Source organism: Somniosus microcephalus, chromosome 4 (assembly GCF_052327205.1).
Source record: "Somniosus microcephalus isolate GS21.2 chromosome 4, FLI_Smic_1.0, whole genome shotgun sequence".
Classification (NCBI taxonomy): Eukaryota; Metazoa; Chordata; class Chondrichthyes; order Squaliformes; family Somniosidae; genus Somniosus; species Somniosus microcephalus.
Window position 1 is genome coordinate 52237141 of NC_140990.1, and position 18553 is coordinate 52255693.

At 47.9% G+C, this 18553-nt stretch overlaps 1 protein-coding gene across 1 annotated transcript; it reads right to left on the reverse strand.

The window, feature by feature from the left end:
* Positions 1-628: 628 nt before the first annotated feature.
* Positions 629-16304, reverse strand: LOC147118872 (uncharacterized). Its single transcript, XM_085983986.1, has 6 exons — positions 16211-16304; positions 11580-11705; positions 10957-11411; positions 8734-8820; positions 7899-8072; positions 629-1894 (listed from the first exon to the last, which is right to left on the reverse strand). Exons 1-6 carry the CDS (start codon positions 16302-16304, stop codon positions 884-886), a joined length of 1947 nt encoding a protein of 648 aa, XP_085840112.1. The 3' UTR covers positions 629-883.
* Positions 16305-18553: the final 2249 nt, after the last annotated feature.

Below are 18553 nucleotides of genomic sequence, written 5' to 3' on the forward strand. Positions count from 1 at the left end.
AGGGGGGAACTGATTGAGGTGTACAAAATGATGAGGGGCATAGATAGGGTAGATAGAAAGGAACTTTTCCCCTTAGTAGAGGGGTCAATAACCAGGGGGCATGGTTTCAAGGTAAGGGGCAGGAGGTTTAGAGGGGGATTTGAGGAAAAACTTTTTCACCCAGAGGGTGGTTGGAATCTGGAACTCACTGTCTGAAAGGGTGGTAGAGGCAGGAACCCTCACAACATTCAAGAAGCAGTTAGATGAGCACTTGAAATGCCATAACATACAAGGCTACGGACCAAATGCTGGAAAATGGGATTAGAATAGACAGGGCCTGATGGCCGGCGCGGACACGATGGGCCTCTTTCTGTGCTGTATAACTTTTTGACTCTATGTCTCCATTCCCGTGCCAAGGGGATTGCTGTACCAGACGGGAGGGGCAACATTTGGGGACTCTCGATTCTCCACCAATTCCCATTCCCCTTCTTTCTGGTGGATAATGGAGGTGCCACTGTGTGTAATGTGCAAGTCAGTAAGAATTGTCAGCGAGGATTAATCAGCACTTTCTAATTGGAGATGTTAATCAGTGGAACCTTTCAGACACTGAATTGTAGATTTTGTACCAAAGATTAATATACGATTGAAGTAAACGTTCATAAATTTATTGTAAAATAATTCAGGGACTCTCATCAGAAATTATGGGGAAAGATCAGACAGCAGTTCTTGAACGAGCACTGCAGCCACGAGAAGTCAATCAGCTATATATCCAGAATATTAAACTCCAGCCCAGTTATAAGGGTTATTAACATCAGCAGAAACAAGCTCTGACTGTCAGAATGAACATGGTTCAGTCCTGGATGTGATTAACAGCAGCAATAACAGCATAATACAAGCTCTGCAGTCACTTGTGAACTCGCTGGTGTCTCAGCAGGTTGGATGACTGATTGAATCCCTTCTCACACACTGAGCAGGTGAATGGCCTCTCCCCAGTGTGAACTCGCTGATGTGTCAGCAGGTTGGATGACTGAGTGAATCCCTTGCCACACACAGAGCAGGTGAATGGCATCTCCCCAGTGTGAACTCGCTGGTGTGTCAGCAGGTGGGATGACCGAATGAATCCTTTCCCACACACGGAGCAAATGAACGGCCTCTCCCCAGTGTGAATGCGCTGGTGTCTCAGAAGGTCGGAGGAATTAGTGAATCCCTTCCCACACACAGAGCAGGTGAACGGCCTCTCTGCAGTGTGAATGCGCTGGTGTATCAGCAGGGCGGATGAATTACTGAATCCCTTCCCACACACAGGGCAGGTGAATGGTCTCTCCCCAGTGTGAATGCACTGGTGCTCAATGAGGTGAGATGACTGTCTGAACCTTTTCCCACAGTGAGAGCAACTGAACGGTCTCTCCTCTGTGTGAACTCGCTGGTGTGTCAGAAGCTGGGATGACTGACTGAATCCCTTCCCACACTCAGAGCAGGTGAACGGCCTCTCCCCGGTGTGAACTCGCTGGTGTGCCAGCAGGTTGGATGACTGAGTGAATCCCTTCCCACACTCAGAGCAGGAGAACGGCCTCTCCCCAGTGTGACTGCGTCGATGAGTTTCCAGCCGGGACATGTAATTGAATCCCTTCCCACAGTCCCCACATTTCCACGGTTTCTCCGTGGTGCGGGTGTCCTTGTGTCTCTCCAGGTTGGACGATTGGTTGAAGCTTCGTCCACACACAGAACACGTGTACGGTTTCTCCCCGCTGTGAATGATGCGATGTTTTTTCAGGCTGTGTAACTGGTTAAAGCTCTTTCCACAGTCAGTGCACTGGAACACTCTCACTCGGGTCTGTGTCTTGGTGCTTTTCCAGTCACACTGATGTCTGAAATCTTTTCCCACAGACAGAACAGGCAAACATTTCTCCTTCCACATTCAAAGGCTGGTGATATTCCCTGTAAAAGCAGTTTACAAAAGACATCACTGTAAGTTCAGGATAAAAATGCAGAACAGATAATTCCAGTTTCTATGGAACATTCTTTCCTCCCTTATGACATAGAATTACACAGATTGTACAGCACAGAAACAGGCCATTCGGCCCAACTGGTCCATGCGGTGTTTATTCTCCACACGAGCCTCCTCCCATCTCTCTTCATCTCACCCTCTCAGCATCTCCTTCTATTCTTTTCTCCCATGTGTTTATCCAGCTTCCCCTTAAATACATCCCTGCTCTTCGCCTCAACTACTCCCTGTGGCAGCAAGTTCCACATTCTCAGCTCTCTCTGGGTGAAGGAGTTTAATCTAAATAGGACTTTCCTGGGTAGCCAATCAGCACTGCTGCCTCTTTTGTGCATTTCCTGGCGAGGCGAAACAGTTGATATTTTCTGATCAAAAAGAGCTGAGCTTGGCAGCATTAGTCCTGTTTTGCCTCCTTTGGAGACCAGGTGTACGAGCAGAGTGAGCGCAGCCTTCACAGCAACCGGAATAAAATTGTTACAGTTGTGAAGGAACTTTGTGTAAGTGCACTGGACCACAAACAAAGTATGTGTGTCGATTATTGTCTGACTGTGCTACTGTGAAGTGCCTTGAGATGTTTTAAAAGCTCTATATAAATGTAAATTGTTGTTGGTGTATAGAGTACACTGTTGAAATTTAGTGAAATGATCAATAACCAAGGAAGATCATTTCTTTGTTTGGTTCTGTTAGTTTTCATAGAATCATTGAAACGTACAGCATGAAGGAGGCCATTCGGCCCATCGTGCCTGTGCTGGCTCTTAGAATGAGCACTCGTGCTTAGTCCCACATCCCTGCTTGTTGTCCGTAACCCTGTAAGATCCTCATCCTCAAGTACCCGCCCAACTCCCTTTTAAAATCATTGATGGAATCAGCTCATGACCTTTTCAGGTACAGCGTTCCCGATCCCGACAACTCTCTGAGTTTTATTTCATTGTTACCACAGTTGCCTTCTGTGAAGGTTTAATATTAAATGCATTTTGCTACGAAAGCAATTAAAACATTTCTAGTATATAAATAGACAGATGCATCAAAATATTAAAATTGTGGGGGGGGGGGGGGGGGGGGGGAGGGCATGTGCTCGCCCAGGGCCCAATAAACAATGGAATTCTTGTTTTCCAACCCAATGAACATAAGAAATAGGAGTAGGCCAATCGGCCCCTCGAGCCTGCTCCGCCATTCAATAAGATCATGGCTGATCTGATCCTAACCGCCAATCCACTATCACAGAACCATCTCCTGAATCTAACAGAATTAGACACACGAATAGGAGCAGGATCAGGCTACACGGCCCCTGGGCCCGCTCCGCTACCCACAGGGCCATGACCGATCCGAACCTAGACTCATGTCCAAATTCCTGCCCGCTCCCAGTAACTCTTAATTCCCTTTACTTCTAGGAAACTGTCTATTTCTGTTTTAAATTTATGTAATGATGTAGCTTCTACAGCTTTTTGGGGCAGCATATTCCATGAACCTACCACCCTCTGAGTGAAGTAGATCCTCCTCATCTCAGTTTTGAAAGAGCAGCCCCTTATTCTAAGACTATGCCCCCTAGTTCTAGTAGAAGATGAAGTCCCAGAGCTGCCTCTGGCTCGGTTCCACCTGCCCTATTCTGACAAGCTGAGGTGTTGGTCAGTGCACTGTGATTGCCCAGTGGGCAGAAAATGGCAAATCTAGAAATATGACCAAAATAATACATTTTAACCCCAAAGCTGTAAATCCCTGTCCCACACACTCTCCCTCCTCCCTGTGCTGAAATCCAAACCCATCGCACCATCTCCAACATTTCTTTCCTCCACTCCCAGTTTTCCCCCTCCCCCTATTCTGGTTGGGTTCAGTTCCACACCCAGTGTGTGCAGACTGAGAATAAAATCAATGAGTCAATGATTGTCTCTCCTGGTCACTGGGACCCTGAAGCCCCGCCCACTCTCTGTTCCTGTACCAAGATGGCCGCAAATGCATGTATGGGGATGATAGCAGAGTGGTAATGTCACTGGACTAGTAATCCAGAGGCCTGGACTAATGATCCGGAGACGTGAGTTCAAATCGCACCACGGCAGCTGGGGAATTTAAATTCAGTTAATTCAATAAATCTAGAACAAAAAGGTAATATCAGTAATGGTGACCATGAAACTATCGGATTGTCGTAAAAACCCATCTGGTTCACTAATGTCCTTTTGGGAAGCAAATCTGCCGTCCTTACCCAGTCTGGCCTATTGGTGACTCCAGACCCACAGCAATGTGGTTGACTCTTAACTGCCCTCTGAAATGGCCCAGCGAGTCACTCAGTTGTAACAAACCACGACGACCTTCACCACACGGACTGCAGCGGTTCAAGAAGGCGGCTCACCACCACCTTCTCCACGACAACTAGTGATGGGCAATAATGCCAGCCTTGCCAGTAACGCCCACATCACAGAAACAAATTTTTAAAAATCCCTCCCTGCCCAAGATGGCGGCCAGTGACCCCGCTGACCCTGGCGGCCGGGCCTGTCCCCGCGGGGTAAACCCGGGGCCTGTGGGCTCTTATTCGGGGCCTGAGGCCTACACCGGGTGTTTGTGAAGCTTCCCAGCCCAGCCGCGAGTCCAATTCCTCCTTCTGTCCCCGGGAGAAAGCCTCACAGCCGCCGCCCCAGAACTGGATGAACCCCGGCCCCGGGGGCTGTTATTCGGCTCTAAGGCCGCAGCCCCTTTATTATAAAGCCGGCCTTGTGGTTTATTCTCCCGCCCGCCCTCTCCTACCGCGTCCGCTCTGTCCCGACCGCCATCTTCCTCCAGGCAGCCCAGGGACCCGGCTCTACTGCGCCTGCGCACCGGGCCCCCGTCACTCAGATAGGGCGTATTCCCAACCGCGCGGCATTCTGGGTATCCACTGCCGCCATTGAGGATGTGAAGCAATTCCCGATAATTGATTCTTTTTTACGCTTCAGCGGCCTGTCCTGGCCAGTAATTCGGGTCCCAGCGCTTGAGTACAGACGGGGTACTCACGCGTGAGCCCGAAGGAATTGCCGGTTTTTCAGGATGCACAGCGCATGCGCTGAAAACCGGCAATTCCTGTGCTCGTATCCAAGGGGTTAAGAGTCGGGACGCGTGGGTCCTTTCAGGCAGCGCGTGCGTATTAAATTTCGGCATTTTCATCAATGGATTGAGTATGTGTAAGTCCCCAAATTTTGCACATGAAAAAAGGATGAGTAAAGCCACCGAGAAGCTGCGGAGGAAGAACTATTTAATCAGTTGTGATTCTGAACGGCACATTTTTTGTTGGGAAAGGGAGGAAACTTATTTTTAGAAAGTCTGAAGTAAGTTTAAAACTTTTATTTATTTTTTTTAAAACGGGTTTTGAATAATGTATGTATAAGGAGCAATTGTGGCTGAGTGAAAGGCCTAATTGAATTTGATGTGTTTATTAAATGTTAAAATGACTGTTTAAAAATGATTAAAATGCTTAAAAAATGAAATTGTCATCAGTAATATATCTTATTTTCAGTAAGTATGTATGTATGATTGTATGTATGTCTGTATATATTCCTTGAAGGATGTGCATTTATGTATGTATTCCTTTCAGTATGTGGATGAATGTATGTATGTAATGATGACTTTCTACAAATGTAAGTTATTGGAAAAGGATCTCGGCCTGTGATATTCATCAAGCGGGTAAGACGTGTTCGCAAGCCGTTATCGCATGTTTCCTGGCATAGGCCGAGTTGATTTTATAGCCACTCATTTTAGTAAAATAACTGTAACAAGTATTTCCATTTCCTCCTTACAGGTACGTCTGTGTAAAGAGGAGTCCTGTGAGCGAGAAACATGCCCTCTTATAGAAATGTTGCCGTGATGCTCTGTGTGGATTTGCTTCAAAGACATCGGAATGCCAGGGAGCAACGTAGAAGATTGAGGAACCATAACCGTCTCCTGATCAGAAGGAACAACTACCCACCCCACAGAGTTTACAGGGAGAGGCGATCATTTGAAATGCTGTCCGAGGAGTTGTGTATCAGGCGGCTGCACTTCAGTAAAGAGGCAATTGGCCGACTATGTGACATGTTGAAGGCGGACTTGGAGCCACGCTCGAAGACCCGCACTGCCTTGTCAGTGAACATGAAGGTAACCACAGCATTGAACTTCTTTGCAAGTGGATCATTTCAAGCAGGCACCGGTGACATAAGCAACATCTCCAAGAATGCTGCGAGGGTCTGCATTCACCAGGTCACAGAAGCCATTTGCCGTAGGATTTCAGATTTCATTAATTATGACTTGTCCACTCGACATCAAAAGGAGATGGCCTTAGCATTTCATCGCATTGCTGGATTCCCCAAAGTGATTGGGGCCGTCGATGGAACCCATATTGCATTGAAGGCACCCAAGGATGCACCTGTGACATTCATAAACAGGAAGGGGTATCATTCATTGAATGTTATGATATTATGTGATGCACACCTCCGGATCCTAAACGTGAATGCAGGGCACCGGGGAAGTAATCATGATTCCTTCGTCCTCCGTAACTCTAAATTGTATGATTCTCTCAGCAAATTGCCTACAGGATCCGCATGGATATTGGGCGACAAGGGCTACCCGCTAAGACCATGGCTGATGACCCCCTACCGCAAGACCAATAATCAGTCTCAGGAGAGATACAACCATGCACACGTGTCTACTCGTCAAGTGGTGGAGAGGAAAATAGGACTTCTGAAATCACGCTTCCAGTGCCTGGATAGCTCAGGGGGGACCTTGCAGTACTCTCACCAGAAAGTGGCAAGGATTGTGCTGGCCTGTTGTGCTTTGCACAACCTTGCCCTGCAGGAAGGACTCACCCTTAACACTGAAGAACAGCTGCCTGTTGAAATGGAGGATGAAGACGATGGCATTGTGTATGTTGCCAGGCCTCATGGGGAGGAGCCAAGTGCCGCCGAATCGAAGGCTGCTCGCGAACTGCTGGTAGCCAACACCTTCACGCGGTAGTTATGCCCTGTACCTACCCCTCACCCCGCAAGGCAAAGACAGAAGCAGACACATATTAAAGTGAAACAGTGACCTTTTATTGCATCTTCAAAAACTTTTCAGCTTAAATTTCGATCTATAAAGTGAATAACTTTTAATTTTTAAGTAGTGCTTCACTACTTTTAAAACATTTGTGAACAGGAACAGTGCAGAAAAAATATTGTAAACAGTTCGTATTTACTTGTCTTCGTGCAAGTACGTTAACAGTTTTGAAATCACTTTTTAAACAGGTTTAAGTCATTTGTTCTGTAAACAGGTTTAAGTCATTTGTTCTGTAAACAGGTTTAAGTCATTTGTTCTGTAAACAGGTTTAAGTCATTTGTTCTGTAAACAGGTTTAAGTCATTTGTTCTGTAAACAGGTTTAAGTCATTTGTTCTGGTTTCTTTGTGAAATTACAAAATTGAAGATGGTAACTACTTATTTTAACGTTTTCAAACATGTGCAAAATGGAAAATGTAAAAAAAAAGTGTAAACATTTTACAGTAATCATTTTTACTTTCTTACTGCCATACAGACATTCAATTTGGAAACTAGCTATTTTCTACTTTTGTAACAGTTGTTGTCAAAATTTTTGAACTAAAATAAATGTTGAAATTGTTTTAACATTGATTACTGGGTGTTCTGGTGAAACGAAACGGTTACATATCCTTTCATTCAGAAATAAACATTTGAATTTAAATATGTAAGAAAACATTTAACATTTCAATAAAATGAAAAATATAATAATATAACGATTTGGCCACTGGCGTCTGTGAGTTAGGGTTGAGGGAGGCGAAGTGAGCTGAAGGTGACACCCTAACGTTTCCTGCGCCTTTTCAATCCCCGTGACTGGAGCCCTCCGGAGCTACTTGCAAGGCCCCTGTGAGACTTTTCCTGCTCTTCAGCAGCTGCCTTATGAAAGGGTTGTTGCTGATGCAAGTCTACGTTTCCCTGCATCATAACTGGCGCAGCTACTGGCTCCTGGGACCAAAGTGGTTCTACACTGTGACCTGGGAACGGCCCTTCTGCTGGAGTCAGCGTAATGGCAGTAGTTACAGGTTCGTGCGAATGAGCTAGTGCAACCATATTCTCATTAAGCGCCGCCAACTGCAATGTCACCTGATTAAGAGAATTCTCATTAAGCACCACCAACTGCGATGATATCTGATTTAGTGTAATGCCAAGATTATCGATTCCCTGCCTGATAGAGTCTCTAGAGTCTACATCCTTCTCAGTAAGAGAGCTCAACAATTGACTGAAACCTGCAATATGTAGCTCCTCATCTTGTAGGTGCTGTTGTACTGAATGTCTTTCTGCTCCTCCCACCTGCACTGAAGTGTCATTTTGGTGTCTGTCTGTGGTGCTACAGTCAGCAGTGACTGGCACAGAGCCACAGGGGCCAGGAGATGGTGCGATAGTGGCCAGCGACACAGGGTCCATGCACTCCTGCTGCACTTGCTGACATAGGACAGGTTGCTCCTGCTCCTCAACCACCTCAGTAACTGCTGCCACCGCATCAGAAACACCTTCCCCAATGCCCTCTGCGGCCGCTGACTCCGCGCACTGCTCATCCCGTGTGTGAGAGGTACTCTGTCCAGCTGTGGGAAGGAAGCAGAAAACATTTGCAAAGGTAAAGCGCGATCTGCCACATCACAGATATTCAGCACACACCTAACCTTCTTTAACATATAGCTGGCAAGGCCAACTCATGTTGAGGGTCAGCAATGTCTGTTTGAGATTCTTCCGCAGGGCGATTGCTAGCAAATCCGTACATCTGCACCCGTTCCTCATGTTCGGTCAAAACCTTCAGCATGGCAACACCACCGCTTGTGCGTGTGCGTTCACTGGAGTTGTGAGCACTTTTACTCTGAAATTACAGCAGAAAAAAGAGAATCAAACAGCTGCATTTCTGACATGGACAGCGAAGGCTTTGAAGACCGGGTTGGGTGTTTCTTTACATCTTTGATTGAAGTTTTACAGCTCAAAGCACTGGAATCAAGATAAGAGAACAGTAGGTAACCCTGAGCTGGCCCCAAAGCCATAAAGTTTTATTGCTACCTCAGGTGACTTTACCAAGAAGTAACTTGACTGAAGTAAATGCATGGAAAGCCTTTTGAAATCTGGTTAACTTAAATTTTAAGCAATGTTACAGTACACTTTAGTAATAACTGTACAAACCCTGACAGATCGCAGCAAGTCACTGAATTTCTTGCGACATTGTTCCGCTGTACGTGGAATGGTGCAGGTCGCGCTGACAGCTTGTGCAACTTCCGACCACGCTGCCATCTGACCTTTTCGCGGTGCCCTCGACTGCTCATTCCCCATGATGCGCAGACGCCTCACCTCCACCTCGTTGAGGAGATTGCTAAGGTCATCCTCAGTGAAGTTCTGAGTTCTTCTAATCACGTTAAATGTGGTAATTCCAGCCATTTCACTTTGCTAATTAACTGAAAAGAATGAAAAGAATGTTTTCAAGGCTTTAAAAACTGCTTAAATAGCTTCAATTCTCTTTAAAACTATCTAAGAGTCATCAAAATTGTTCAAACATTTTTAAAATTTTGTAAAAGTTAACAAAACATTCATAAAAATACAGATAACCTACCTGAACTGCTGCTCTGTAAGTACGAGTCCTCTCCAGCTGCTTGGAAAGATTGGGGGCATGTCCTATGGAAATTAGACCTTAAAAGGGGCGTGTCTCAGTTGCACTCCGCGCTCGAGGCTTCGCGCTGGCCGGGCGGCGTGACGTCAGACGCTGCCCGGGAGCCATCATCTGAGAAGAGGAAATCCACGCGTCCCGGGAGCTGGAAGGCAGGCGCGCCGGGTAAGTGCACATCGGGGACTTGCACGCGCGGCAAGCCCCCGATCCTAATTTCTGGTCCAATACCACGTGTCTTGGGTGAATGGAGCGGTTGAGGAACAGAAGAGGCGCATTTGGACCAGAAAGTGAGGCGAGGAAAACATGTTTTTTATTCTTTCATGGGATGTGGGCGTCGCTGGCAAGGCCAGCATTTATTGCCCATTCTGAATTGCCCTTGAGAAGGTGGTGGTGAGCCACCTTCTTGAACCGCTGCAGTCCGTGTGGTGAAGGTACTCCCACAGTGCTGTTAGGGAGGGGGTTCCAGGATTTTGACCCAGCTACGATGAAGGAACAGCGATATACTTGCAAGTCAGGATGGTGTGTGACTTGAAGGGGATGGTGTTCCCATGCGCCTGTTGCCCTTGTCCTTCCAGGTGGAAGATGTTGCAGGTTTGGGAGGTGCTGCTGAAGAAGCCTTGGCGAGCTATATATTAAAAAATAACATGGCCGTTGACCTCTGCACTCCCGTTGACATCACAATCACTATTGAGACTGGGCACTTTAGGGATCAGTGATAAACGTGAGGACCGTGGTCAGGGTGATACAGTCAGAGGTTGGGGTTAGGGATTACATTAGTGATTCGGGTTAGGATCTTACACTTAGGCTACCAAGGCTAGGAGAGGCTCTCTGGAAGATATGGGGAGCTGGGACTTGTCCACGAGGGTAACCAAATTTATCAGAACTTAAACATTCTTGAGTAAGACAGGAGAAAAGGCCCAAAAATGGAACAATCGGTAGCAGGAAAATCCATTAGTCTCCTCTTATCAAGGAAAAACCAAGGAATTAACACACTGTTTAAAACTAAGCTTATTTATTTGGCATACATCCAGGATCAATATCACTGAAACAGATTATTTGGTCATTATCACATTGCTGTTTGTGGGAGCTTGCTGTGCCCAAATTGGCTGCCGCATTTCCTGCATTACAACAGTGATTACACTTCAAAAAAAAGTATTTAATTGGCTGTAAAGCGCTTTGGGACATCCGGTGATCGTGAAAGGTGCTATATAAATGTAAGTCTTTTCTTTTAATATTAAATTCCACCCCAGTTAGAAGGGTTATTAACACCAGCAGCGTGAACATGGTTCAGCCCTGGATGTGATTAACAGCAGAAAAAACAGCAGAATCCAACCCCTACTGTCACACGTGAACTCGTTGGTCTGCCAGCAGGTTGGATGACTGGGAGAATTCCTTCGCACACACGGAGCAGATGAATGGCCTCCCCCTCGTGTGAACACACTGGTGTGCCATAAGGTTGGATGAGCGCCTGAACCTCTTCCCGCAGTGAGAGCAACTAAACGGTCTCTCATCAGTGTGAACTCGCTGGTGTCTCACCAGCTCTGCTGAGCGTTTAAAGCTGTTCCCACAGTCAGAGCATTGAAACGGTCTCTCATCAGTGTGAACTCGCTGGTGTTTAATCAATCCCTCTGAACTTTTAAATCTGTTCCCACAGTCACAGCATTTAAAAGGTCTCTCGTCAGTGTGAATACGCTGGTGTTTAATCAGCTCTGCAGCGCTTTTAAAGCTATTCCCACAGTCACAGCATTGAAAAGGCCTCTCGTCAGTGTGAACTCGCTGGTGTCTGTTTAGACCCACAGAGCGTTTAAATCTTCTCCCTCAGTAAGAGCATTTAAAAGGCCTCTCATCAGTGTGAACTCGCTGGTGTCAAATTAGACCCACAGAGCATTTAAATCTGCTCCCACAGTCCAAGCATTGAAAAGGCCTCTCGTCAGTGTGAGCTCGCTGGTGTCTTATCAGGTGACATGGCCAAGTGAATCCCTTCCCACACACGAAGCAGGTGAACGGCTTCTCCCCAGTGTGACTGCGTTGATGAGTTTCCAGCTGGGACGGGGAACTGAATCGCTCCCCACAGTCCCCACATTTCCACGGTTTCTCTGTGGTGTGGGTGTCCTTGTGTCTCTCCAGGTTGGACGATCAGTTGAAGCCTCGTCCACACACAGAACACGTGTACGGTTTCTCCCCGCTGTGAATGGTGCGATGTTTTTTCAGGCTGTGTAACTGGTTAAAGCTCTTTCCACAGTCAGTGCACTGGAACACTCTCACTCAGGTGAGTGTGTCTTGGTGCTTTTCCAGTCACACTGATGTTTGAAATCTTTCCCCACAGACAGAACAGACAAACATTCCTCCTTCCACATTCAAAGGCCGATGATATTCAGGTCCTGATGAATGGAGTGACTCTGTCAGATCTTGTTGTGATGTTTGGTTTGAGTTTCCTGTCTGCAATTCCAACCTTCAAATACCCTGTAAAAGGAGTTTGCAAAAGTCATCACTGTAAGTACAGGATAGAAATTCAGAACAGATGGAATATTCTTGCCTCTCTTGTTCCCCCAAAGCTGTAAATCCCCATTCCACAAACTCTCCTTCCTCCCTGTGCTGAAATCCAACCCCATCGCACCATCTCCAACATTTCTTTCCTCCACTCCCAGTTTTCTCCCTCCCTCTACTCTGGTTGGGTTCAGTTCTACACCCACTGTGGGGACCTGACTTGGCCTGGAGGGTGTTGCACGGGGCAGTCCCGTGCAATAAGGTTTTAAGTGGGTTCACGGATTCTCAGGCCGCCTGCCTTTTCTGCGGCCTGGAGGAGTCCATGTTCCACATTTATATAGAGTGTGAGAGGTTGCAGCCCCTCTTCCATTATTTGAAGGGGCTGCTCCTCGATTTTTGGCTGCACTTCAGTCCCACGCTCCTGATCTACAGCCACCCGGTGCGGAGGGGAGCGGGTAGGTCACAGGACCTCCTCGTAGGACTGCTCCTGGGCCTGGCCAAAGTGGACATTAACAGGTCCAGGCAGCGGGTGGTTGAGGGGGTCGTTCGGCCCGATTGCCTGCCTCTCTTCCGCAGCCACGTTTGCGCCCGGGTGGCCCTGGAGATGGAGCATGCGGTGTCCGCCGGCACACTCGAGGCCTTCCGAGACCAGTGGGTGCCGCAGGGACTGGAGTGCATCATCACCCCAGCAACCAAATTTTAATTTAAGTTAAAAAAATTGAGGCTCATGGAATAGGTGGGTCAGTGGCAGCTTGGATAGGAATTGGCTTAAGGACAGAAAACAGCGAGTTGTGGTAAATGGCTGTTTCTCAGACTGGAGGATGGTAGACAGTGGTGTTCCCCAAGGGTCAGTGCTGGGGCCACTGCTTTTTTTGATATATATAAATGATCTGGATATTGGAATACAGAGTAGAATTTCTAAATTTGCCGATGACACCAAACTTGGGGGTGTGGCAAACAGTGATGATGATACCAATCGACTGCAACAGGACATAGAAAGGCTAGCAGAATGGGCAGACAAGTGGCAGATGGAATTTAATACAGAGAAGAGTGAAGTGATGCATTCTGGCAGAAGGAACAGGGAGAGTCAATATACACTTAATGGCACAGTTTTAAAGAGTGTGCAGGGACAGAGGGACCTGGGAGTTAATGTGCGTAGGTCCCTGAAGGTGGCGGGACATATTGAGAGAGTGGCTAGCAAAGCATATGAGATCTTGGGCTTCATAAATAGAGGTATTGAGTACAACAGTAGAGAAGTTATGCTGAATCTTTATAAAGCGCTGGTTAGGCCACAGCTGGAGTATTGCGTCCAGTTCTGGTCACCACACTTTAGGAAGGATGTAAAGGCACTCGAGAGGGTGCAGAGGAGATTTACCAGAATGGTTCCAGGGATGGGGGATCTTAGCTACAAGGACAGATTGGAGAAGCTTGGATTTGTTTTCATTAGAGCAAAGGAGGTTGAGGGGTGATTTGATAGAAGTGTACAAGATTATGACGGGTTTGGATAGGCTAGACGGGGAAAGGCTGTTCCCACTAGTTGATGGTACAAGGACTGGGGGACACAGATTTAAGGTTTTGGGCAAGAGATAGAGGGGGGGATGTGAGGAAAAACATGTTTACGCAGCTAGTGGTGATGACCTGGAATTCGCTGCCGACGGAAGTGATGGAAGTGGAGACACTCAGGCCTAGAAATTCAGCAAGGCGCTGCCAGCTTTGCGGCCAGTTACCGCCCAAAGAGGGCTTCTGCGCCAATAGAGGAGTTTGCGCTGATATTCAGCGCAGCGGTAATGGCGGCAGTAGCTGTTAGCGCTGCGCCGGCACCGATGACGTCATCGGTGTGCGCAGTGCCCCGCTACCGCCCCGATACCGGCCCGATCCCCATATTGAGTTGCGGCCGCCTCTTCCGCAGCGGCCGCAAACAGCGATCAGAAAACGGGGCCGTACTCTAGCCTTAGTGGGGCGCTTTAAGGTGGAGGTGCAGCCGGCCGCTTTTTCGGCGGCCGCCTGCCCGCACCTCCTTCCCCGGCCTCCTCCACCGCCCCCCCCGCGGCATTGCCGGCTGCTTTCCGCGAACCCGGCACTTCTCCGTGGTGCCGGGCTCATTTACCGGCACTATCCAGTGGCGATCTCCCCGTTGCAGGCACCTCCCCCTTAAGAGAAGGAGGAGGCCTGCAGTACCGCAGCCTGCCGCTCCGCAGCGGGTGGCGCAGCGGCGCCTAGAGTGCTGAAATTCAGTTTCAGCGCCCCAAGTGGGGGCGGGCACACCCTGGAATAGCGCCCGGTTCCAACTTGGGGCGCAAAAACTGAATATCTGACGGTCGCAACTGGCTCCGCGCTCAGCGCTAACTTTTGGGCGCACGCCAGCTGGCGGGGCCATAGTGAATTTCTAGGCCTCAATGTTTTCAAGGGGAGACTGGATAGGCACTTGAGGGAAATAAACTTGCAGGGCTACGGGGATAGAGCGGGGGAATGGGACTGACTGGATTGCTCTACAGAGAGTCGTGATCCCGCTCTGTCCAAGATGGTGGCCGCTGACCCGGGCCTGTCCCCATGGGGCAAACACGGGGCCCGTGGGCTCTTATTCGGGGCCTGAGGCCTACGCCGGGTGTTTATGAAGCTTCCCAGCCCTCCCGTGGGTCCAATTCCTCCCCGAGCCCACAATCTCCTACCGCCTCCCGGAACCGTCACTCCCGCCTCAGACCAGCGCTACCACTGGCACTGCTCATGCTCAGAGCACAGCCCAGTTCCCTATCATTGATCAGGCACATTCTAATGCGCGGGGCATTGTGGGGAAACACACCGCCATTGGAAGCCCCAATTGCTGGAAAGAACATTCTTTTGATCATTGTATTGGATTGGGGCCGGACTGCAATAAACAAAATCAATTAATAAATTATACAGAAACCCACATGCCTGGGCCCTCCGCCATCCTGTGATGTACGCTGGCCACCACTTTTCAGTTACTAACTCGTACCTCAATTAGCCCAGTCTGGTTTAATTGCTAAATGTTTACTAACTGTGTTTTCTAACTTCAGTGCAGACCTGCTATTCAGAAGGAATCTTTCGAGGCACCATTTTTTCTGTGTCCTACCTGAGAAGCTGTTAATGGTTAATAGCTTTAATAAGCTGGCAGCAATTTTTCTTTCAAGGTAGAAACAGGTGAAAAATGCCCCAAAACACACGGGACAGAGAAGTCAGCACACCTGCTACGATATCGATCCCCTCCGCCACTTATGCATTCTGTCTGAAGTATCTACAAGATGACCAAGGTCAGGCCGTGTGGGGTCAAAGACCAGGTAACAGAATGGATGGAAAGATGGCTACAAAACAGAATTCAGAGGGTAGAGGTTAAGGGATGTTTCTCTGGTGTGGATTAATGCTCGGGCCTACGTGGCCTTCCCCCACGGATGGGTTAATGCTCCAGTTTACGGGGCCACAGGGGTGGATTGATGCTCGGGACTACGGGCCCTTAACCAGGAGGTGGATTAATGCTCGGGCCTACGGGGCCCCCACCACAATCTCTGTTCCCTAGCGACCACCTCCATTCCTCTCCCTGGCCATTGTTTGAGGCTGAAACAGCCTGTTCACAACCTATTTGACCAGAAGCTGAGCTTCTGATCCCATATCCTCTCTATCATCAAGGCCTCCTCTTTCGCCCTCTGTAAAACCGCCTGTCGCTGCCCCTGTCTCCGCCCATCAGCTGCTGAAACCCTGGTCCGTGCCCGTGTCACCTCCAGACTTCACTACACCAATGCTCTCCCAGCTGGTCTCCCATCTTTCACCCTCTGTAAACTTCAGCTCATCCAAACCTCTCCTGCTGTATTTTAACTCGCACCAAGTCCTGTTCACCCATCACCCCTGTGCTCACCGACCTACACTGGCTCCTGGTCCAGCAGTGCCTCAAGTTTAACATTTTCATCCTTGTTTCCCAGTAATACACAAAATCAACTGTACTACCCTCATTAACCCTCTGTTAATTCATCAAAGAACTCAATCAAGTTAGTCAAACACAATTTACTTTAACAAATCCGTGCTGAGTTTCATTTATAAACCCATATTTTCCAAATGCCAATCAATTTTGTGCCGGATTATTGTCTCTAATAGTTTCCCTTACTGGCTGGCCTGTAGTTGCACGGTTTATCCAGCTCTCGTTTTTTAAACAGGTGTGTAATATTTCCAGTCCTCCAGTCCTCTGGTACCACCTCCATATCAAACGAGGATTGGAAGATTGTGGCCAGAGCCTCCTTAATTTCAACCCTTACTGCCCTCAGTAACCTAGAATGCATCCCATCCATCTGGGTGCCTTTTCTACTTTGAGGCCTGCCAACCTGTTAAGTGCCTCCTCTTTATCTATTTTTATTATATGTAATATCGCTACTACCTCCTCTTTTACTGCTACATTGGCAGCATCCTCTTCTTTAGTGAAGACAGATGCAACGTACTCATTTAGAACCTCAACCATGACCTCTGTCTCCACAAGAATATCTCCTATTTGGTGCTTAACCGCCCCCACCCTTCCTTTGACAACCGTTTTACTATTTCAGGAATTTCTCCCTCTCAGTGACCTTTACAATGTTACTATCACAGTCTATATTAGGATAATTGAAAGCCCCCATTATCACTACACTGTAGTTCCTGCATCTTTCTGTAATTTGCCTGCAAATTTGCTTCTCTATCTCCTTCCCACTATATGATAGCCTATAGTATACACCAAGTAGCATAATAGTCCCGCTATTGTTCCTTAAATCTAAACAAATAGATTCTGGTTTTGATCTCTCACATACATCATCCCTCTCCAGTGCTATATTACTTTATTTGATCAATATTGCCACACCTCCTTTTCTCCTTCGCTGTCTTTCCTGAACAAATGGTAGCCAGGAATATTGAGTTCCCAATCCTCCCCTTGTTTGAGCCAGGTCTCTGTCCTTGCCACTTTATCAGAGTCCCATGTGGCTGCTTGTGCCTCCAGTTCACCAATGTTATTTACCACATCCCGTGCATTTACACACATGCACTCCAACTCCATCTTAGACTGCCTCACATTTGGCCTGTCTGATCCCTCCTATTTCTGAACTATTCTTTACTCTACTGATATTTCTCTCTCCCAATTCTCTGTGCACTTTGTTTCACCTCTCTAATGTTCCATCGTGGTGCCCAACCCCTAATGATGGTCAACAACAGTGTTCCTAGCAAGGATCCCTGCAGGACAACACTTCACTTTCTGCCACTCCGAGAAACTTCCCGTAACGTCTACCCACCGATTTATTTTTTTGTAGCCGAATTTGCATCCATTCTGCTCACCGCCCCTTAACTCTAAACAGCCTGATCTTAGCCAACTTGTAGATTGTCCAAAATAACAACAGAAAATGCTGGAAAAACTCAGCAGGTCAGGCAACATCCGTGGAGAGAAATTAGAGTTGATGTTTCGGGTCGAAACCCTTTTTCAAACTGGAAAGGAAATAAAATAGATCGAAAGGCAGGGCTGGGACAGAACAAAAGAAGTGAAGAGACATTAAGAGGTATTCAAAACCAGACGAGATGGTGATAGGACAGAGGAGACAAAGACGGCTCAGATTAGGTGTGAAATGTTCTGGCAGGATGAGAGACAGCTGCCATGTGGGAGAGAGGAAAAAAGGAAAGGGGGGGGAGGGAAAACCCAAAACAAAAGTGTGGTTAAAACATATAAGTAAAAATGTAATAGGGGCCGAGGTTATGATCTGAAATTGTTGAACTCGATATTGAGTCCGGAAGGCTGCAAAGTGCCTAATCGGAAGATGAGGTGCTGTTCCTCGAGTTTACGTTGAGTTTCCGTGGAACAATGCAAGAGGCCAAGGACGGTGAGGTCCGAGTGGGAATGGAGCGGTGAATTAAAATGACAGGCGACCGGAAGCTCGGGGTCACCCTCACGGACTGGACGGAGGTGTTCCGCAAAGCGGTCACCCAATCTGCGTTTGGTCTCCCAAATGTAGAGGAGACCGCATCGTGAGCAGCGAATACAGTATACTAGATTGCAAGAAGTACAAGTAAATCGCTGTTTCACCTGGAAGGGGTGTTTGGGACCCTGGACAGTGGGAAGGGGGGAGGTATAGGGGCAGGTGTTACATCTCCTCTGCTTGCACGGGAAGGTGCTAGGCAAAGGGGAAGGGGTGCTGGGGGTGATAGAGGAGCGGACTAGGGTGTCTCGGAGGGAGCGGTCCCTACGGAATGCTGAAAGGGGAGGGGAGGGGAAGATGCGTTTGGTAGGATCACTTTGGAGGTAGCGGAAATGGCGGAGGATGATCCGTTGAATGTGGAGGCTGGTGGGGTGAAAAGTGAGGACAAGGGGAACACTATCGTGGTTCCAGGAGGGAGGGGCAGGGGTGAGGGCAGAAGTGCGGGAGATAGAATGGACACGGTCGAGGGCCGTGTCAACCACGGTAGAGGGGAATCCTCGGTTGAGGAAAAAGGAAGACATGTC